Here is a 23,992-nt window from a genome sequence, read left to right as displayed (position 1 = left end):
CAGTGAGCACTTCCTGCAAACCAACCACACTCCAAATGACATGACCTGGACAGTGATCGAACAGGTCAACTGTATGAAAAACAGAGAAAATATTCTATTCGAAAAAGAGCAACGCTGGGTCTATCGACTCAGCACCCATATAAATGGGCTTAATGATCAGATTCTGTGGACCAGTGTCCTGAAACATTAAACTTTTACCTTTCTTCTTGAATGCAGATACCATGACCACACATGTCAAGTGGTTTATTCACATCCACGCCTTTTGGACTCACTTGAATACATCCTCATGTCAATAACCATGTTACTTACTCTATTCAGACTTATGTGGTTTTATTCATCCCCATCGGAAATTTGGTAACTTTGGCTGGGCGTTGCGCATACCGCATTATACATATCCCAGCCACACTGTAATTTAAGCTTGTGTTCCACCAGAGCTTGAGTCTCAAGCCTCTCTGTCACCCCAGCCAATCCAGACGCGATTTAGCTATCGCTTCTTCCAACCTCCGGTGCAAACAAAACAAGGCGAACTCCGCCCTTTTCCAACTCGAGGCTTGCGTGTCATATACAAGCCTCGCTTTCGAAATCACCCGTGAGTCTACCCGACGCCCTTATTGGCTCTAACCAGGCGGGTCCCGCCCTTCTCAAACTCGAGGCTTGCGTGTCATTGCAAGCCTCGCTTCCTAATTCTCTCGCGAGACGACGCGAGCCCCTTACTCCCTCATTGGCTCAGCGTCCTTTGTGCTCCAAGCCTCGTTTCCAACCCAGGCGCCTGATTGGTCCACTCTCGGCCACCGCCCTTCATACGCCTCGCTCGCCCACCGCAATGGATCCACGAGATCCAGCGAGGGTGAAGCTAGGTGCCGAGCGGGTGCCGAGCGTTGCGGGCGTAAGAGACCTTTCTCTGAAGACTCCTTTCTAACCAGATAAGTTGAATGCTTGGAATTCTGCCAGTTCTAAAAATCCTCCTCTGTGTGTATTTGTTTCCCTTTCTCCCTCAATTACAGGGTGTGCCATTGTCGCTCCCACCCCCCTCCTGTGTTCTATGGGGCGTGGATCTATTTCTTTACAAGTAAGGACATTTATCCTATACTCTGTATTGAATGATTGTGTGCTTGGGTAATATATATACCACGGCCAGCAGTGTCACGGCGCTTTTGCACCGGGACGCTGTTTCCTCGCATTGTCTTCCTTCGGGGTCCAATCCCTGACACCCCACTATAGGTAGCAAGATATATCTTGTATTTCCTCACAAACAGACTTATAATTGTCTAGTCTGCTCTTTGAGCCACTGCTGCTATACCACATATATGCAACAGTCTGCGCTGAACAGTTTGAATCGGCGTTAGTTGAGGTCCCTCCACCTCGGATTTTGGCATGATTTCAACTACGCAACCAAGGCATACCGGCCACGGCCCTTGATATGTATGCAAGCACGTGTCGAGCCACAAAGTCACCCTTTATGGCCACTGTACATATGCACAATCCAATGACTCGATATTTCTGTGTTTATGTTTGTGTTTGTCTGTCTGTCAATTTTTTTCCTACAGACTCCTAGGTTCCTCACAAAAGAGGTAAACCCCCACTACTTATGAGTTTGTTTTCTTTTTCTTTGTGCACCAATTTTACACATAGTGCTATTTTTAACTTTCACGACCATTGGCAGGGCGGGCCTTAGCGTGCCCCTCCTGTCATTGGCACACTCTCTTACCGGTCCTGATGAAAGCCCAGTAAATTTACACACATAAATGGGCAGAAACATGTTGACCTTCTTTACAGGGTAAACACCAGTATAAAGTAATTGGCTAGTTTCCCTTCACATATCTTATTTTTAATATGTCAGGTTAACCAGTGAATAAAGTTTTTTGGTACAACCTCTGACATTTTTAAACCTTATAATTTTTCACACTTCATCTTCACAAAAACCTGCTCCGCAGTCTCCTGGCGTCGCAGCACACCGGGGAGGTACTCGATCTCTCCCGGTGGACCCGATGATGAAGCATGTCACCACTAGGGTGAGTGAGGGTTTCCTGAAAAAATAGTGCATTTTTTCTTGAAATTTGGTCCTACCATCGGATCACTAACAACTGGCCTCAGACTTCACGTGCGACACCCACCTCTTTTTATACACCTTACCTGTATTGGTCACTCTTCTTTTGATTACTTGTATATTGCTTGGGGATTAAGAGTGCCCTAAAAACCCTTTCTCTCCTTTTGTTGAGACATATTTAGCTGCGCACAGCAGTGAGAGTTTTCTCTGGTTACACACACCTCTTTTTCTTACAAATATAAAAATTCTTTATATTTTGTACTAATAATGGCAGCAAATTTGGGACTCACTTTCTCTACGGAGGAGGTAGACGAACTTTTGGCAGATCCTAATATGTTCGCTGATCCAGCAATAGCTCAGGCTATTTCACATACAGCGGAATGGGAACAACTCACTGAACTAAAGCGCGACCGAATAAGAACTATACTTCATGGTACTATCCTGAAACAGTATCTCACCTCTAATTCAGCGCCCAAAGGGCTACTAGTTACGAATGCCCCGAGGATTTTTCTCAATGACGCCACATTTAGAAGAGATTGGGCCATGATTGCCTGGCACTGCACCAGAGACTGGCTGGTACTTATTATCAAGACAGCACTACGCCTATCCGAAACTCTGCTAATTGAAATCCAACAAACAGAAGCCCAATATAAAACTACAATAACGGGTTATAAAAAGAAGTTGGATGAAATTAATAAAGATCTTACGGAGTACAAGGACAACCTGATGCAGGCGAAACTCACAAAATTCCAAAAAGACCTCAAAAAATTTAAATTTGAGAACGTATATCCCTACTCCGATCCAAACTACAGTGTTCCAAAAAAGGACACAAATAAATCAGATGACTCCGATAGCAACTCCTCAAGAGGGAGTACAGATAGCAATCAGAGTCAAAGACAAAGAGGACGGAGAGGAGGAAGGGGCAGATCTAATTTCCCAAACCAACAACCTAGATGGCAGAACTATGGCCAGCCTAACAACGGTCCTGTACCGTTGTTTTACCAACAACCCCAGTTCCCCATGATGAACTGGAATCCGTACATGCACCCCCAGTTTCCCCTCAACCACCCACCGATGCCTTTTTTAGGGAGGGGCGGGAGAGGACGCGGACGGAACAGAGGCAACAGAGGCAACACACAAGTGACCTGGGAAGACGAGGATGCAGTGGGGAAACACACCCGCAGCAGAACAGCGACAGCCAGCACCAGCGCAGTGTAAGCTTGGTCACAAACCTCTCTAAAAAAGTCCTAACCCAAGAGGAGACTAAAGTCTTGGAAAAAGGCTTGGGATTTGTCCCTACCAGTCGTCCCGACAAATTCCTCTTACATTGTGAACTTTCGCAATTCTTTCGGAAATTAAAATTAAAGGCCTTCTTTGAATCTAAGGATCAGCCATTGACGGAAGAAGAAGAGTTTGACACTAACTTCAGACTCAAATCTACATTTATGCCACCTCCGCATACGACTCCCGCGGCAATTACCGCCTTTGAACAGGCAGTAATACAAGACCTGGAAAATTGTGAAGAACCCAAACGATTCCACAATTTTTCCGCTGTGGAATACAAAGCCTTGGACAACCTGAGAAACAACAAGGAAATAACCATTAAACCCGCCGATAAAGGCGGAGGGATAGTGATTCAGGACACCACTGAATATGATAAGGCCTGCATGACACTTCTGAATAACAGAACAAATTACTTGCTCCTCAACACAGACCCTACCACAGAAATGAAGGAACGAATTCGGGCCCTAGTACAGGAGGCGGAGACTGAAGGTCAGGTCTCCCCGCATGAAGCAGCATTCCTCATGGCAGGGGGACAAACTATACCCTATTTTTACACCCTGCCTAAAACACACAAAAATGTGGACCCTCCTCCTGGCAGACCGATTGTATCAGGGATCGGGTCAGTTCTAGAACCCTTATCCACCTTTTGTGACCACTACTTGAAACCATTAGTACAGAACTCCAGCACCTACCTAAAAGATACCAAAAGCTTACTTAAATTACTGAACGATACCAGTCTACCCGAAAGCACAGTAATATTGGTAACAATGGACATAGAGAGTCTGTACACCAGTATCCCACAGGAAGACACACTACGGGTACTAGGGGAAGCACTAGACAAAGAGGCTTGGGATTACACCACCCCCAAAGAATTCATCCTGAAATGTGCACGGATGGCACTCAAAGAAAATTACTTTGAGTACAAAGGCCAATTGTACTTACAATGCACAGGGACCTCTATGGGGAGTACCTTCGCTCCTAGCGTAGCGGGGTTGTATGTTTATGACTACGAAACAAAACATATCTTACCACCTACCAACCCCTATGCCTCCTCCATTGGATTATGGAGGAGGTATATTGATGATATCCTCCTACTATGGACAGGAACAGAAGCCAGTCTTATACATTTCCTGGAATGGGTCAATACTCTGGATCCTTTCTTAAAGTTCACTAGCAACTTCAGTAGGGAATCGATCGTCTTTCTTGATGTGGTAATCAAAATAGAGGGCACTACTTTTACGACTTTGACTCACCACAAACCAACGGCAAAAAACAATCTCCTGGACTTTAGGAGTTTCCACCCAAGACCTCTAAGGGAAAACTTGCCCTATGGCCAATTCCTTCGACTAAGAAGAAATTGTAGTAAAATTACCGACTACAAGGAACAGGCCAAGGAATTAACAGACAAACTAACACAAAGAGGGTACCCTAAAGGAATATTGAAAAAAAGCCAAACCAGAGCACGAAACCAACCTCGAGAGGGATTACTAGAGGACAATGTAAGGACAACCACGGAAATACCACTGACGTGTGTAACCACCTATAGCACCCTCTCAGACTCAGTGAAAAAATCCATCAATAAAAATTGGAGAACTATCAGCAGCAATTTCAGCAACTGGGAAAAAACGCTTTTTTCTTTTAAAAAAGGCAGAAGCATCAAAGATGCCTTGGTGCATACAAGACCATTAACAACCCCCAGTGCAAACACAGCAACCAGGTCTGTCACTGACGCTTGGCACCTTCCCCCAATCACAGGCCATTTTCCATGTACAGACTGTAGTGTCTGTCATCTGACCACTCACTCAAAACAACTCAACTTGGAACCAGGAAAAGTGTGGACACAAAAATCCCACACTAACTGTAATTCAACAAACGTGATTTACTTGATCACATGTCCCTGTGCGAAACGTTACGTAGGGATGACCACCAGGAAAGTCAAGACACGCATCGGGGAACACCGCAGCAACATTAGATGCAAAAAAATCACCACCAAACTCAGTGAGCACTTCCTGCAAACCAACCACACTCCAAATGACATGACCTGGACAGTGATCGAACAGGTCAACTGTATGAAAAACAGAGAAAATATTCTATTCGAAAAAGAGCAACGCTGGGTCTATCGACTCAGCACCCATATAAATGGGCTTAATGATCAGATTCCGTGGACCAGTGTCCTGAAACATTAAACTTTTACCTTTCTTCTTGAATGCAGATACCATGACCACACATGTCAAGTGGTTTATTCACATCCACGCCTTTTGGACTCACTTGAATACATCCTCATGTCAATAACCATGTTACTTACTCTATTCAGACTTATGTGGTTTTATTCATCCCCATCGGAAATTTGGTAACTTTGGCTGGGCGTTGCGCATACCGCATTATACATATCCCAGCCACACTGTAATTTAAGCTTGTGTTCCACCAGAGCTTGAGTCTCAAGCCTCTCTGTCACCCCAGCCAATCCAGACGCGATTTAGCTATCGCTTCTTCCAACCTCCGGTGCAAACAAAACAAGGCGAACTCCGCCCTTTTCCAACTCGAGGCTTGCGTGTCATATACAAGCCTCGCTTTCGAAATCACCCGTGAGTCTACCCGACGCCCTTATTGGCTCTAACCAGGCGGGTCCCGCCCTTCTCAAACTCGAGGCTTGCGTGTCATTGCAAGCCTCGCTTCCTAATTCTCTCGCGAGACGACGCGAGCCCCTTACTCCCTCATTGGCTCAGCGTCCTTTGTGCTCCAAGCCTCGTTTCCAACCCAGGCGCCTGATTGGTCCACTCTCGGCCACCGCCCTTCATACGCCTCGCTCGCCCACCGCAATGGATCCACGAGATCCAGCGAGGGTGAAGCTAGGTGCCGAGCGGGTGCCGAGCGTTGCGGGCGTAAGAGACCTTTCTCTGAAGACTCCTTTCTAACCAGATAAGTTGAATGCTTGGAATTCTGCCAGTTCTAAAAATCCTCCTCTGTGTGTATTTGTTTCCCTTTCTCCCTCAATTACAGGGTGTGCCATTGTCGCTCCCACCCCCCTCCTGTGTTCTATGGGGCGTGGATCTATTTCTTTACAAGTAAGGACATTTATCCTATACTCTGTATTGAATGATTGTGTGCTTGGGTAATATATATACCACGGCCAGCAGTGTCACGGCGCTTTTGCACCGGGACGCTGTTTCCTCGCATTGTCTTCCTTCGGGGTCCAATCCCTGACACCCCACTATAGGTAGCAAGATATATCTTGTATTTCCTCACAAACAGACTTATAATTGTCTAGTCTGCTCTTTGAGCCACTGCTGCTATACCACATATATGCAACAGTCTGCGCTGAACAGTTTGAATCGGCGTTAGTTGAGGTCCCTCCACCTCGGATTTTGGCATGATTTCAACTACGCAACCAAGGCATACCGGCCACGGCCCTTGATATGTATGCAAGCACGTGTCGAGCCACAAAGTCACCCTTTATGGCCACTGTACATATGCACAATCCAATGACTCGATATTTCTGTGTTTATGTTTGTGTTTGTCTGTCTGTCAATTTTTTTCCTACAGACTCCTAGGTTCCTCACAAAAGAGGTAAACCCCCACTACTTATGAGTTTGTTTTCTTTTTCTTTGTGCACCAATTTTACACATAGTGCTATTTTTAACTTTCACGACCATTGGCAGGGCGGGCCTTAGCGTGCCCCTCCTGTCATTGGCACACTCTCTTACCGGTCCTGATGAAAGCCCAGTAAATTTACACACATAAATGGGCAGAAACATGTTGACCTTCTTTACAGGGTAAACACCAGTATAAAGTAATTGGCTAGTTTCCCTTCACATATCTTATTTTTAATATGTCAGGTTAACCAGTGAATAAAGTTTTTTGGTACAACCTCTGACATTTTTAAACCTTATAATTTTTCACACTTCATCTTCACAAAAACCTGCTCCGCAGTCTCCTGGCGTCGCAGCACACCGGGGAGGTACTCGATCTCTCCCGGTGGACCCGATGATGAAGCATGTCACCACTAGGGTGAGTGAGGGTTTCCTGAAAAAATAGTGCATTTTTTCTTGAAATTTGGTCCTACCATCGGATCACTAACAACTGGCCTCAGACTTCACGTGCGACACCCACCTCTTTTTATACACCTTACCTGTATTGGTCACTCTTCTTTTGATTACTTGTATATTGCTTGGGGACTAAGAGTGCCCTAAAAACCCTTTCTCTCCTTTTGTTGAGACATAAATTAAATGTACACCAATAATTGATCACACGCTTGCTGGGGCGAATGAGGTCAAAGTAACACTGATTCAATTTCAAGGCAGGGCGACGATCTTCCTCTGCTTGCCCACCCATGCTCAGTATATTTGCAAGTCAACTTTTTGTCCGAAGGAACCTAATCCATCATAATTAATTGCAGGCATCGATTGGATTCATCATCCTCCAATTACAGCACTAAAGGTTATGCTTGTGTCGAGTGACTCAACACAACTACAGTTTGTAACTTGTTGTTGTACTAGGCTATCCCCACCACCATTATGTTTTATTTTACATTAGCGTTGCTAATCAGCAATATTATGGTTTATTATTTGGCAGTATTCTTGTGTACTGTACTGTACTTCGTTCTACTACTCCTTCTAGAGTCTCTTTCAGGCAACTGACTGTCTCATTTTATTTTTTGGCAAATGCTACTGCCAGTGTCTACTACTACCACCACAACCATGGCATCTTGGGAAACCAAACCATCATCACCATGCAGCCATCGCTGTGCCTACGTTTGATAATCAATCACAGGTAAGAGATGAAGTTTGGGAGGCATAATTAATAATGGAAATTAATTCATTAATTCACACACCCACACCCTTGAGTCCAGTTCCAGAATGCATAGACTAGAAGGAGAGACTGACAGTACTAGTAGGACAAGTCACTCAGTGAGGGTACCACATCTATCTGCTCGTATGTTACAAAAAATGGGCAGTTTATTTAAATCAAACACTGGCTGCGGCCCTGCAGCAGCAAAGGAAACAGTGTGACGTAAAAGAGTAACCCCTCCACAAAACATTTACATCATATGTAAAGTTTAAGTATAAATATAATTTAATCCCCTAACACAAATAAATATGTAAAAAATAATCCCACAACATCTGACCCACCCCTCTCCCTAACCCCAATCAATGTCCAAAAAGAATAGTCCAACCAATGTCAGTTCAAAAATAAAATTGTACATATAAGTTATAACCCCATCTTTTCCCCAACGTGCGCCCAATGCCCACCCACCAACCAACAAAAAAAGGGGGCAATCCAACGGGATCTCTCTATCGGCGGGCTCGCAGTTGCCAGTTAACTGCCAGGACCTCCTGTTCCTTTACCTGCTCCTCTAAGTGAGCCATTTGGAGGAGCATGTGGCGCTTAAAAGCTCAGCAATTGAATCCGCGAGGGGGCAGCAGTGCTGGATGTTGTGTGGCGTACCACTCGAGGCCTGGCTGGGGCCCGGGGCATTGGAGGAGACTGCAGCTGTGACCGCCTCCTCCCCCACCAGAGCCCCAGCCGACAATAATAATTTCGGATGGCCTCCAGCTTCCGGCGCCGTGCCATGGCTACCAAATCCTTCCTGTCCAGTTTAGATGATTTTGTTGGTTCAGAAGGAGTAGCTATAGCAAGAAGAAAAAATAATATTGTTGTAACCAATATACTCTTAGCAAAACAGTAAGACAAATTAATTCTAAACATAGTGGCACAGTAGCAGTAGCAAGCACAGTACATAACATTTGTGGTATCTATCCTCCCACTTTCTCGGCCTCTAACATTTGTGGGACTTTCAGGCATTATACTAGTACTATGGACTCACTCGAGTAGTACACCAGTCTTCTTCTTCTCTCTTATTTAGCTAAATTAAGTAACCTTGTTGTAGCCAGCATGCCAGCTCAGTCAGCTTGTGCACAAGATACCTACTCGTCTCGGGACGCAGTCTCATGTTAGTTTTATTTACTACTGTGCATGTGGGGAAGCGGACTACTACACAATCACCTTATTGTTCTATTATGGGTGGCAATGGCCATACTCTGTTACATAAAGGGCAACTGCTCAATTTAACTTTCACCCTGCCCTGACTACTATACTACAACAAGGCAGATGATATCTGATACAAATGACCATTGCTTATATATGGGACGACATGAGGTACTTTGTTTTGATTGATTGTGTTACCATGCAGCTGATAGCCCACCCATGGCAGGCCGACACAGTCAAAAATAAATGAACATAGGTAGGGAGTGGGCCTCGGAGTCAGAGGGAGGCGCTTGATAACAACAACCACGCATAATAAATATGCTGTGCTTGCAAACTACTGTGAGTCAAGGATGTATTCTGAAAATACAACTTCTATTCGCCTTGGCTTTACTACTCTGGAGTGGTTTCTTGTTCTTTTACATTCTCTTCAAAGACTCTTCATCCAGTGACAGTCTCCACCTATGCTATCTGATGAATACCACCCAGGCATCCATCCATTCAAAGTAAACATGCCTATCATTCTTCTTAATCTCTCAACAAACCTTAGTTTGTTTCTCCTTCTTTGCTTGCCTTTGAGTTTGACCCATGAAACATCCCGGAGGATTCTTGCTATCCACCCATACAGTTTCACCCACCCAGGCAGGCTTCTTTTCTTTCACCTTCTAACCACCCTTCAACCACCCATGCATCTGATTCCTATCAGCCACCTATGCATGCATCCTACGCATCCTTCTCTGCCAGTCATATATATTACATCTCACCCATCCTTCCTCCTTCCATCCTTCTTTCCCTTTTCGTTCAACCCATCAATCAAGGTCATCTTATCTGACTCTTAGTCTTCTCCATAAAACTTTCACAGCTGAGCTGAAGTCAGATAGAAGAGGCCATTAGTTACTCAACTACTCCCGCCTCTAATGCTATTGCTCTAATGTTCACAACAACTTAGTTCTCTCTCAACTTACACAACACACTTGCAGCAAGTGTGTAACTATTGTCAATAAGTAAGAAATATAAGTATAACTTACCACCGCCCACCACTACTGCTGGCTCACCCACCCCTGTGGTACCTGCCGCATCCACTGCTGCCTGCTGGCTTGTGTCACCTGGTGGTCGTGGTCGGTTTGCCTAGAAAACACATTACACATTTTTTAGATGCCATATACACATCCCTTATTTTTCACTAGCAAGATCAAAAAAATGCATACATATACCACATACATCACTACAAATCGGGTACTAGAGTAGAGTAGACACTCCTAGTAGTAGTCTGCCCTATCCTATCAGAAATAGTGACATATCTGGTTGGGCATTTTGTTGGTGGGAATTGTTGAAAAGCATCTCAAGATTAAGAAGGCTAGAAGAGGCCAACTGCAAGGACTGGACTCTGTGGCTAAAGCTATTGTTGAATCTGAGTTTTAATAAAACCTTTTAAATAAAGAATGGTCAACTGTGCAAGCTTAGCTACAAGCAGACTAAATATAGTAGTGTTACAGAAAGTCATATCAGAGGCAGGTAGAGGCAGGGATAATAAGAATTTAGAAACAGATAGTCTCGATCGTAGAAGATTTGGTAAAAAATAGATTTAGGAAATGGCGTTCTCCAGCTGCTCCCGCCGACTCTGACCTCGGGTGCTGCTCAAGTAATATATATTAAAGAAAGAGACAAACATTGAGGATTGGTGTGAAACAAATAAAATATTTAAAAAAACGCTCCAAAAAAATTTGGGAAACAACAATTGCAACAAAATTGACCTATCTAACCTGATCGACTGGCAGTATCTCGGAATTTACGGACCGTCTAGTTATTTTATTTATGAACACCAATCCAGTGTTCCATTCTGATTCCAGAATACTACGCCTAAGTCCAACCTGACCTAACCCACCTATTCAGACGGGCCAACAATTGTTCACTAAGTCTGCATTTCAATTTATTTTAGTCCTCAAAAATGCATAGCTAGAGGACACCTGCATACATTTTTGCATACACCAAACTGTTAGTTGGTTGGTTGCTGCTGATATTCTGTGAAGCCTAATACTCCCTCACTAAACAAACTACAAAAGGTTCTAATAAGGACTGAAGTAAGCAGTACTCAACAGCACGTGACGTAATGGAGGATGCATCACGCAGACCGCTTAAAAATTACCAACTAATACTAAGTAACTAAACTATCTATCCACCACTATCTTAGTGACAGGAGGACAAAGCAAGGACTAGAGTCTCTCTATCATTACCTGACTTAAGTTCTCTAAAGTAAACTCCTACATAATCAGCCCAAGCGAGCGCAAAGTTGCAAAAAACAAGTAAGATTAGTAGCGCTGAGCACCTGTGTCTAGAAGAATAAAAATCACAGAGGATTTTTAAACTTAATTTACCTGTAATGTAAGCAGCAGCATTCTTGCTATTAGGAAAATAATTATATTCTCAATAACAGTAACACCGTCTAGAGAACACACAATACTACTACTATTAGCTACTCACCAAGCCCCATGACCTCAACACCTAGCAGGTCCAGCATGTCTGACCACTGGTGGGTCAGCTGGTTATGGGTGCGCCAGACCCGAGAGCAGCAGAACACTGCCCGGCGCACTCTCGCCCATCGGCGGTGATGCTCCTGGGTAGCGTACCCGGAGCCAGGCCTGCCGCCTGCTGCCAAGGTCAAGGGGAGGTGGCACTGCACAAAAAAAAACTAGGGTGGCCACCTCTGCCTCGCCGAAAAGGGATCGGGCCTGCACACCTGCCGGGCGGAGTCTGTCGCAAGACAGGCAGCTCTTTGGCGCGAGCCTTTGAACACGGTACCCTTTCCCTAAGGCCTTGTTCTGGGGTGGGCGGGGTTGCGGAAAAGAAAATTTAGCAGGAAAAAATAAATTTTGTGGAAGAAGTATTAGAGTAAAGAAGTGTTGTATAGCATTTTAGGATCCAAGCAAAATTTACTGATTCATGCCCTTGTATAGGTACAATTCACATTGCCCTTATATTGGCATAGAAATCATAACCATATTTAGACATAACCCATGCAGTCCAAATACAGGCAATGACTACTTCCACTCGTTCCAAAAAGCCACACCGATTTCTTGGAAAACTCGGCTTCAGCAGTCAGAGTCATCCCCTTGCTTGAATATTGATTTGTCCAAGAATTCATGGAGTTTTCAAAGAACTACCATTCCCTTGGGGTTCGTTGGTGACGTTATTATGTCCGACTTTACATCAAACTAGGCACTTTCCAGGTATAAGTATGCCTACACTTGCTCTAGCAAACACACAGTGGTTCGGAGCAGCTCGACTATCTACTTGCCCGACGCAGCTCGCTTCAGCAAGTGCCGAAGGAAGCCGACCCTCCAGCTGACGCACTGATTGAGAGGCTGCATTTTTCCCGGTGAGAATCCAGCTCCAGTGTTTCCAAGCTCCCCTTGCGGGGTGTTGGGAAATCGAGTCCCGAGACAGAGATACCAGCCCTCCGTCATACTAAAACCAAGGTACGGAGCTGATTAGACCCTAAGATAAATCTTGGTTAGATTCTTGGCAAAGAAAAACTAAACCTATGCTACACCTCACTTACTTCTTCCCGCGTACTAGACTTAGGATAGGTACATTGGGGTAGGCGTATTTTAGAAGCACAGGTTGAGTACTTTTAGCCTTTGTTTTTTATGTATGTATTTATCTATGGTTTAGAAACCATACAATGCTTTTACAGTATTATTTTATAATACTCTTCTTACTGTACTCATTATACTTAGCAACCAGTATTACGATTGTAGCAGATCACTTTAATTGCATGAGAAAGAAGACTGTTCAATAAATCATTTTATTGAAACGCCCATCTCTCTATTTTCTCTGCACCTCTGATGAAACGAAGCATGCACGATTGATTGAGTAAAATATCTATCTATTGTTTCCATGACTCTGAAGATCATTTTTATTCCTGGGGAAACAAAGTTGTCATGTTTATGCGGTTGTCAGAAACGAATCCCTTCTTGTGTATTCGAGAACGTTTCTAGTGACCTCTGAGCTAGCTGGCACTCACAATTAAGTCTAATATATTCGATAGGACCTAGTCGACCTCAGTCCTACGTCAAATCTATAGGATATATTATTCGAATGCGCAGAGCCTATTGGGAATATAGGAACTACACTACAAAAGAAAATTTAGCAGGAAAAAATACAGTTAGGGGAAGAAGTAGGAGAGTAAAGAAGGAAGTAAAATAAAGCAGTAGAAAAGTTTAAAAAATGCAGTAGAACTAAAACGCAAAATATAGACTTAGGGACAGAGAGGGATAGATAATAAATAAAAAATGTCAGAAAAACAGGGTAAAATACAAAGGATTGAAAAGATTGGAGAAAGATTGGAAAACTGGCCCCAGAACCATGCAAAAGTTAGGAAAACAAGATGGCCGTGCCCATTGGCGACCGCGTGGTGAAGTTTGTGCAATATTTCCCCCTAACACGTCACCCGCGTTGACGAACGTCAATAACATCTCGCGAGCATACCCGAGCACAACACAAGCATACGCAAGACAACGCGAGCATGAGGAAACAAGCAACTCCGCATGTGCGCGCAGCTACGTGTAGCGTTGTGGAGTTTTTGTACATCTTCGCATAGCCTCGAGTAGCACGGCTACACGATCTTTGCCCAGGGTTAGTTGTTTCATGATTTATTGATGGTTGTATCATAGCATGAAATTTAATATTAGTTATTAAACATAAGCTGAGATCTAGGTTTCTTTTTATATCCAGCACAACAACCTTCACTTAGAAAAAAATACAATTACATCGGCAAATGGCACAGACATTTCAGAATATCAGATAATATTAGATAATTTAATGAGTCAACTTATTTCTTCCGAACGCACACACAATTGTCTCCTCATTGTCGGTCTTTTACATAAATTTAACTATTCCTTTATTGCTTGTTCTCGTGCAAGTGAAGCTACACTTTGAGTGAATGGTCATAAGACAGGGATTCCTTTCATTATAACAGGCATTTCAGCTTTCCATGTATAACTATCAATATACCCTTTTCCCTTTACTTGCTCACATATGCAGATTCAATAAAACTATTCATGGAATAATAATAATCATAATAATATTTGCTATTGTTATTAAATGAGGACTGAGCATTAACTTTCATTGCTTCAACCCTCCCCAGATCTCCTTACAATACCCTTCCCCAAGTAAAATGCTTGATCTACACAATAAAAGCCAAATGCTAATGCCTTATCCATAATTCGGTCAAGTGGGCACCATAACTTACATTGTTAAGTCATGTTAAGAGCATTTGGTATGTTATAAATGTTATTACGCGCTTGATTACTAAATTTAGAAGACATAGGGCAATATGTAGGTAATTGCCATTTACCGATTCTAAAATACCGAATTTTACCGATTCGGTATTTCAGAATCGGTAAATGGTATGTAGCAAAAAAATCTGTAAATATTACCGAATCGGTAATATTTGGTAATTTAGAATCGCCTTTACTGAATTTCGGGTTTACCGAACGGTAATGAGCCACCTACATCGGGCCCCTAATGAGGAAAATTAAAGAGCCAAGACTTGAGGGATTTTCTAAATCCTAAGAGAACATGAGCAGCTTTAATGTAGAAAGGAAGTTCATTCAAGGCAGGGGCAGAAACCCACACAAAGCTGAGACCACCCCTGATAGTTCGTTTGAAGCTGAGAACTACCACTGTTTTAGTAGAAGACGTTCTTAGAGATCTAGGGCCAGATGTAGGAAGGCCTTTACCGGTCGGTAACGGCCGAAAATCGGTATTTTCGGCCGTTACCGACCGGTATTTAGCATTCGGGATGTAGTAGACCGAAAATCATCCGAATCGGTAAATTTACCGAATCGGTAAAGTTACTGAATCGGTAAAATACCGAATCGGAAATGTTACCGAATCGGTAAATTTACCGAATCGCAAAGGTTTGCGAATCGGTAAATTTACCCAATCGGTAATATTTACCGAATCGGTAAATTTACCGAATCGGTAAATTACCGAATCGGTAAATAAGAAGGGTAAAAATGGATATTGAGATGTAGGGAAGCTCTGAAATATCGAATTTGCTTGAAATTCGGTATTTAAGAGTCGGTATTTACCATGGATTGGAATCAGGTGGTAAACAGGTGCAACCTATAAAAATGGACCCAAAATGCAATTCTTCTTGCACAATGGCGGCATTTTATGTGATTGCAAGACGGCTAAGGCTACAGAAGGAAGGGGAGAGGGAATGGCAGAGAGAGGAGCAGGTCTACAGACAGAGGATAACCCTGTTCATGCTCACAGAGGCAGAGATACTCCAGAGGTACAGGTTGGCCCCAGACACCATCACTGACCTCATCAGGGACCTCCACCCACTGTTGGAGCACACTACCCCAAGGACACACGCTATTCCTCCCCATGTACAGGTGCTGTGCAGCCTACACCTGCTTGCCTCTGGGAGCTACCAGAGTGTGGTTGCTGTGGTACGTGGGGTGACCCAGAGCAGCCTGTCAAGGTTTTTCCACAAATTCCTTGACGCAATGTTACAGAGGATGGAGCATTACATATCATTTCCTGCAACCCATGCTGAACTGGTCCAAACAAAATCAGACTTCTACCAGATGGCACGTTTCCCCAATATCATTGGCTGCATTGATGGCACGCACATTCCCATTTGTCCCCCTGCTGTCACAGAATATATCTACAGGAATAGGAAGTCCACCCACACCATCAATGTGCAGGTGATCTGCAATGCAAAGTTCGCCATTACTCACCTTGTGGCAAAATTCCCTGGGAGTACCCATGACTCCTATATATTTCGACACAGTGGCATCTATGCACGGCTGACTGCAAGTGAATTTGGTGAAGGATACCTCCTAGGTAAGGCACAGTGTGTGACCCCTATAACACCTATTGCAGTAAGCAGTACATGTATGCATGTGATTAAATCATACCCATTTTATTTTAGGAGACAGTGCATATGCCCTCCGCTCCTTCATACTCACCCCCTACCTCAACCCCTCAACACCCAGCCAAAGGAGATATAACCGGGCACACAAGAGCACACGCAATGTTGTTGAGAGAACATTTGGCATCTGGAAAAGCAGGTTCAGATGCTTGCACAAGAGTGGAGGTGCAAGGCAGTATACCCCCATCACCTGCTGTAAGATCATTGCTGCCTGTGCCATGTTGCACAATCTTGCTGTGAAGAGGGGGACTGAGGTGGAGTTGTCAGACTATGAGGATCATGATGACGACATTGCTGTGCCTGAAACACAACCTGCTGGAGTGTCAACACCAAGTGATGGCAGATACAGACGTGAGGAAATAACACACAACTATTTCTGAGTAAGTGATGACACTGAAACCTATATTGAAAGCACAAGCTTTTGTTTAATTTAGTATATTTCCAGGTATGTTAAAGAACAAAAGTGCAACAGTAAGCATTTCACAGCAATGCTCACAGTGAGCAAACACACACACACAGGTGTTGAATCCACCCACCATAGTTGTATATTGTCACTAGGCAGGTTTAAATGGCACTAATGTGCAACTTAAACTTTTTGATCTATGATTATAATGTCCAATGGCAGTAGGCCATATTATCAACTGTTTATTTTCGGCCACGCTTTGCACTAGCAGGTGTTTGTGGCTCAACCTGTTCACTGGGCGTTTGGCCTGTAGCCTCACCCTCTCGCCTGCTGCTCCTCCTTGTCTCTACGACATGGGGGCTTGCCGTGCTGCTCCTACTGGTGCTACCTTCAGTGTCCGGCACGTCAATGGCAGCAGTTTGTGCACTTTGGGCATTGAGTAGAGCCTCCAGCGCACCGGTCATTCCGGCTATGCCCCTTGTGAGCTGATTGCTGTTATGAGTCAGGACTTCCTGACTGTTCATGCTACGTCTGCATAGCAGGGATGTGGCTGTTGCCAGGCGGTGGATAGATTTCTCAGTTCTCTCTGCACGCTGCTTCTCCCTGCGCCTTGAAGTAATTTCAGAGTCCAGTTTTGTGCACAGTTGCTGCATGGATTGTGACATGTCCTGTATGCCTGTTGCCATGCCCTTGTTCACTTCCACCAGCTCCCTGATGCCCTTGCCAATATCCTGCATGTTGATGTTGAGGTTTCGCATTTGTCTTTGACAGGCCATGATGCCCTTGCCCTGCATCCTCTGAATCCTGACCATGGATCCCTCCAGGCCTTGGAAGACACTGGACCCCTCCCCACGTGCACCTACACTCCTTCCTTGTACTGTGCGCCGTCTACCGGTACTTGGTACAGGCTCTGTGCTGGGCTGCAGTGTGACAGAGATGGCAGCTTCAGCCAAGTTGTGTGACTCTTCACCCACCATTTCACCAGCAGCTGTCTCCATTTCCAGCAGTGGGGAAACAACATGCCTCCTGCTCTAGTCCCGACGAGGAGGATTACCCTCCTTCTGCCTCTTTAACACGTTGTCCACGTTTTATTTGGGGAACAGCCTACTCTTTATGTTATGCATTGCTTGGGCATGTGTGCAGAACCCCGATAACAAGCCCTACCAGTGCCCCTCTTTTGTGATAGATTACATTGCGGCCGCCATGTTTTCCATTGCGGCGGGTGCTGTGCCTGCCACATGGTGCAGGGAAATTTAGGGGGTGGGCCCCCCATACCCAAAACCAAAGGGCCCAGAGGTAAGGGGGGCACGCTACAGGCCCCCAAAGTCCATCCCCGCCAGCCTTTCCATGGCGGGTGAACCGCTATGGAAAGGCTGATGGGGAGGCACATCGTAATCCCAACGACGGTGCCTGTTAGGCACCACCACAATTTTTGGGATGGGAAGGCCAACGGCAGGCTCAAGGAGCCCATTGGATGCACGGCGGTTGGATATTCCGACCGCCATAGCGGGCGGGAAATGGCCTCACGATGGCGGTGAACCTGCCACCGATAGCCTGTCGGTGGCGGATTCACTGCCATCATAATCACCCCCTAAATATGAACCATATAAAATGTTCCACCATCAAGTATTCATTGAGATAGACAAGTCTTTGTGGAGCATTGTTGTTCCCCATAAACGGTTCATTTGAGGTGTGGGAATAAAGAGACTCACCTATCTATACTTGGCAAAATAAACTGGTGTAGCATATAAACGTATTTGGTTGCAAATGATTCAGGAGCAATAGACATACATTTTAAATTAGAAACAAAAAAAGACTGTACCTTTCTTTTCGTCACCATGCCGAATTCTGCTGAAGTTTCATACAAATTTTCAATATCAGTAATAAAAGCTTAAAGCAAAATTGAAAAATATTCAAAGGTTAAAAGTGCTTTCTACTATGAGAAATCAAAATAAAAATTCACCAACGTGGATTTAGTCTTAGCAGGAACATTAGGCACACTTAGGAGAACTTGAAACAAAGTTTTTAATACTGATAAATGAATGCCTGCTTTCGCAATACCACATAGCTAATTGTATTTACCATGATGTTATGATGTCTATTCATTAAGAAAACAATTTAGCCTTGAAAACGTCAATTGCTCAGCTGGATAAAACACATGTTAACAGCATGAAACAGATGTTATTTGTAGTTGCTTATTATCATTTTCTCTGGATCAATAAAAATGCATTTCAAAACTGATTTATTATTCAAGATAAACTGATAAATGCCTTCTGATTGTCTATAATATACACTATTATGCTTCAGATATCTGTTAAATAAAATCATCCACCATACGAGTATTCTAGACATAGCCTAATAAGGAGAGCTATCACTTCCTACGTAGCTATATTCACATATTTATTTTATAAATGTTTTAATTTTGTATATATTAAACAAAAATAACATTTGTAAGATTCTGCTGTTCATTTCTATTTTGCTCCATTGATATTGCTGACTGACTGGACTGGAGCTTGCCTTGCATACTACACCTTTTTCACTCTTGCACTTGAACGCCTTCCCCAAATGCTGGACTGCTACACGTTACACGAAAGACAAGAACCCACACTTCCATGAATTTCACACCATATAGTTTAGGGATGAAAAAAGATAAACACTATTTAATGCGTTTACCTTGGCGATTAGTTGCGCCAGTTTTATTCATCAATTTTCACGAAAAGAGAACATGTCACTATAGCCAAGAGAAATATCAAAGCCTTAAACGTAATGACCACGACAGTTTTAGTGTCCAATATTTACAATGAAAAATTCAATATTTACAATGCAGAAATGTGATTTAAACAACGACTTGACAAAACATACATAAATTGTGAAACTGTGCAAAAATAGTACACAAACGTCATTATGTGATATCATTTCACAAGTAAAATGAGGGGAAGAATTATCCACATGTTTTTTTTCCTAACATTTTTTGTGAACCAACAGTTTTTTAAAAACTGAAATATAGTATTTGGCAAAAATGGAGATTTTTAGTAGGTCTCCAAAAACAACACGATAACCTCTCGGTAGAAATGTTGATAGGCTTTTAAATCATAAACAATTTTAGATGTTTACAGGACTTGATCCTATCCGCCTACGCGTTTCGAGTTTGTGAGGGTTCTTCTCAAACTCTCTTCAGGGCCAAAAGAATTCCATTCCCCATTTGTTAAACCTAATAGTGAAAACATAACAAATAATAGATACTTAGTGCTAGCTGCTTCCATCAACCTGCTAAAATCTCCTCCTATGTACAATTTGTTAAAACAACACATACCTCTAGGGACTCGAGGTAGGTTAGTTCATCCAAATAACTTGTGGAATTTTGAAAGATTTTGAAGGATTTGTGCGTGTTTCTAGAAAAACAGGAGTTTTATATGTGATACCTGTTTTTAAATATGAGATGCCATTTTCGGTGAGACAGATTAACAGTATGCTCATACCTGGCTGTAGTTGAGAAGGCCAATTGGTCGTACTGCTATTTTTCAGTTTCCTTCATTTGGAAAACAAAGCGCTGTAAGTGGAAATGCTCGTGTTATTTAATTCCTGAGCCAGCATGCTTCACTCAATCTTATGCTTTACTGTCCTGAGTGGGATGGCACTTACTTTGATTATGTTGAACCGTCTGGTTTATTAATTACCAACGGTATCTCAATGAGCTTGACACTCACGGTGTCACCGCCGGAATCTTCCTCTGGCACCGCGGCTCTGTTGGAATAACAAATGAGCGGCAATCAGGGCTGAATTCCAAACCGCGCTGTGAATTATGCGGGAGCCGCTAATACGTGTTGTTGCATTTAGCCGGGCGGCTCAGTTTAAAATTTAGACGCAGGGGGACCCGCGCTCGAAATTGTTACAACAAAGTATGCCCGCGCTGTAAATTAAGCGGGAGCCGCTAATGAGTGCTGTGACACTTCGTCGGGCGGCACAGCCTAAGATTTACACGCGGGAGAACCCGCGCTCGAAATTATTAAAGCCAAGAGTGCTCGCATTTGTGTTTATGTGCTACACGTGGCACACCAATGCTTTAATAATGAATACAGAGCTGTTTTCATCAATCATGGTCTGGCAGAAGGAAAGAGCTCCTTGACAGACAAGGTGTAGGGAGGATGTTGTACAGCAGCAGAGTCTCGGTGGAGCCCCACAACTATGCAAATCACTTAATCTCTCCGGGTGATAAATTGTTATATAAATGTGCTCAAGAGTAAAAGTCAAAACTTTATGAAAATATAGTTCTACCAAAGCGGATGTTAACACTATTTTGGAAGCGGAAAACCAATAACAGAAGCAGATGAGGAACAAGCAATGGTAAATGCGGGAAAATATGCTACAGCCAATCGAAATAGAGGAAAGGTAAGTGGCACGCACAGGAACCAATAAGAAGCCAGGAAAGAGAGGCGGTGGGATGTAAATCCCGGTTAAGTTTACATTGAACGCAGCTCAAGCGCTGTGTAGTCGAAACTTAAAAAGAGGTGTATTTTTCACAGCCTGGCCTTGCCATTCTTATACAAAGAATGACAATGGGCCAGGCTGCTTGAGCACACCATGTGAGATCTTTGCCTCCTTGGGGTCGATCATGGACTTTGGACTATGTATCATTTAGAGATGACATAAACTGCACTATGATGAGGTGGGGAGGCAGTCTGTTAGAGCATCAAACTCTTTTTTCATGTGAATGGGAGTTTATGTAGGGTTGGTCCACTGAAAACTGTAATTGTTCCCTACCAACTCCTACATTCATGACATTTACATTGCAAACAAATGCATTTTTCTCATCAATTGTTACAACATGCCTTAGAGTAATGCAGGTCAGCAATGCAATCCCTGTTAAATTTCACTTTTTTGAGTTCATGTTTTATTGTATATCTATTCTGTTTCCGCAGAGTATTTTATTTTCCCAGATGTGTTTCTGTAATCTATTTTTTCATGCAGATTACGAATCTTGTACAGCGCATCATACAAGATGAGTTGCCTTCAAGTGTTAGGGTGAGCTCAGGGTATGATGGGGCAAGACAAGCGCTCCAAAATTGTGTCTGAAAGCACTGAGTTTCTCCAGGTGCTTCTCACTGGGTTATAATGGTGTTCAGAAAAATTGTCATGCAATCTTTGGTCTCTCTATAGAGCACAGATAGAGGGTCACATTTGTGCCATTTGGAATAACGATTATAGAGGAAAGTGTGTGAAAGAGACAAACAGATGATAAGCTATTGACAGTGAAGTATTAGATCTGGGAGGATCAACAAATTAACAGTGCGAGCAGAGCAAAGGGTCTGTTTTGACTCTAAGAGCCTGTGTACGAGCCAAGCCCTGAGAATGTGTGGCGTCTAAATCACACAACAAATATGCAAATATAGGAGAACGTTTATTCAAAATTACAAAAAAGGTATATGACTTAAACTATAGAAGTGTTTTGCTGCGATACATAAGAATATTTCACTGCATTGAAAAGGATTTAGTGAACGTGATATTTTTAAAATACAAACTTAGAAACATTCATGCCTCCTGCCATGACAACAATGCCATTAGTAATCTACTTGATAAGTCAGTTGTCATGTGCACCTGTTATATGGCCTATAATCTTATTATAATGGAACAACATCATAGTCCATTAGATCACACAAAAAAGAAGTTTTGTACAGCACACATCCTGATCTAACATATCTCAAGATGTTTTTAGATACAATAATGAAGAATAAAAGAGGCAAAGTGAAATAAAATGTTTGCCTAAGATCACACAAAATGTTCAAGCAGGGAGGCCAAGATTGATACCAGGTTTTCTGGTTTCAATTCCAGCAATAGATGAGTATCTCGTTCTCTCACCTGTTTTACATCAAAGATTATTGTTTGTCTTTAATTCTTGGCCCATGAGCTTAGAGTGTGGCTGGCAAGCAAAAGCCACATGAAAGCTCAGCTTGTTTTGGTGTTGAGAATCCAAGAGGACCTCAAGGTGAGTCAGAGCCAGGCATCTGGCTGGAGCGTCCAGAGGCTCACTCACTTCTATGAAGTGTTGGCCAGAAAAGAAAATACCTTGTGATAAAGAGAGTGAAAGCATGGTCCTTTGAGGGGACAGAACAAAAACGGATAATGGGAGTGTGCATGCCCTGTAAGGATGTGGCTTGCTCAACACTCTGGAGGGAACAATGATCTGTAGTGATGGACAGCTAGTAGTATAAGTGAAAGGGCACCGACCCCCTACAGGCCACATGAGGGTGGACCTTAGACAGTTTAGTGATTCTGGAGAGAAGGGGGACTGTTAATGTACTTAAAGGCCCCCTTCGCAACTTTAACACATTTAAACACGCATGTTTTCAGCATTAATGGGCTAATAAGACCTTTCCCACAACTGAGTATACTACGATAACTAAAACCTTTCCTCCCTGAAACAGCATTCAAACTGGCCGTGCAAGCACTCGTAATCCCCAGTTTGGAATAGAGAAATGCTACTCTGATTGACCTAAGTTGTGCCACAACAGCCCCCTTAAGGGCTTCACTCAACTCGGCGGCTAGGCATATCACTGGGTCAAAAAGGTACAGACATATCTCCCCTGACCTTAAATCCGATCCCCTACGAAGCAAGAATCCAAATGAAAACTGCATGCATGACACACAAAGCTCTACATTTCAACACCCCAACCTATCTTGCCAGCAAGCTTGAGCTAACAGGGGGCACTAGATCCACCAGAAGTGCTAAAGCCACAACGTTTCAACAAGAAAAAAAACTGTAGCAGATCATTCTCGGACATTGCTTCCAGAAATTGGAACGCTCTCCCCCTTGATATAAGACTGACTCCCTCCAGTACCTCCTTCAAGAAAAAAGTAAAAATTCCTATTAATGAACAGATTCCTGGTTTAGATCCTAAACTCTCTTCTCTGCTTTGCTATTTGTTTCTGTTACACTGTATATACCTTTGCCATGCCTAATGTTTTATATGTCATTGTCTTCTCATCTTGTAAACCACTCTAAAACCCACATGGGTCTAGTTTGCGCAATATAAAACAGTTAAAATAAATAAAATAAATAAATATCAACAAAGGGGGAGGGAGTGAAGGCGTTATAGAGGTCCGGCATACCTGCCCCTGGTGAGACAATGCTATCGAATAGAGTATGCAGTTCTTGAATGGAGGAGGCAGTACAAGGAGGAGGCTCGGAAGGTTGGTGTCCTGACCCTATGGTGGAGACAGGGTGTCTCCCAATTTGGGAAATGGGGCCCTCACACACCCAGGCTGGGTGTCATGCTTCATCATAAGGCAAGCTCCTCGTCAAGCCGGCACTGCAATGCCTGATGGTCACCCT

The 23,992-nt window shown here is 43.4% G+C and overlaps 1 protein-coding gene across 6 annotated transcripts in view; it reads right to left on the bottom strand.

Moving 5' to 3' along the window:
* The window catches only part of FAM227B (family with sequence similarity 227 member B), a 3,234,040-nt gene that overhangs the window by 2,816,137 nt on the left and 393,911 nt on the right, over positions 1-23,992 (bottom strand). For all 6 annotated transcript variants that reach the window (XM_078684781.1, XM_078684784.1, XM_078684786.1 and 3 more), the window contains exon 4: positions 18,485-18,552. In XM_078684781.1, the coding sequence (XP_078540907.1) occupies positions 18,485-18,552 (68 nt within the window). The remainder of the gene's footprint in view (positions 1-18,484; positions 18,553-23,992) is intronic.

The sequence above is a fragment of the Lissotriton helveticus genome, chromosome 3_2 (assembly GCF_964261635.1).
Source record: "Lissotriton helveticus chromosome 3_2, aLisHel1.1, whole genome shotgun sequence".
Classification (NCBI taxonomy): Eukaryota; Metazoa; Chordata; class Amphibia; order Caudata; family Salamandridae; genus Lissotriton; species Lissotriton helveticus.
Note: the sequence above shows the minus strand (reverse complement) of the source record. Positions and strands in the feature narration are given on the sequence as shown.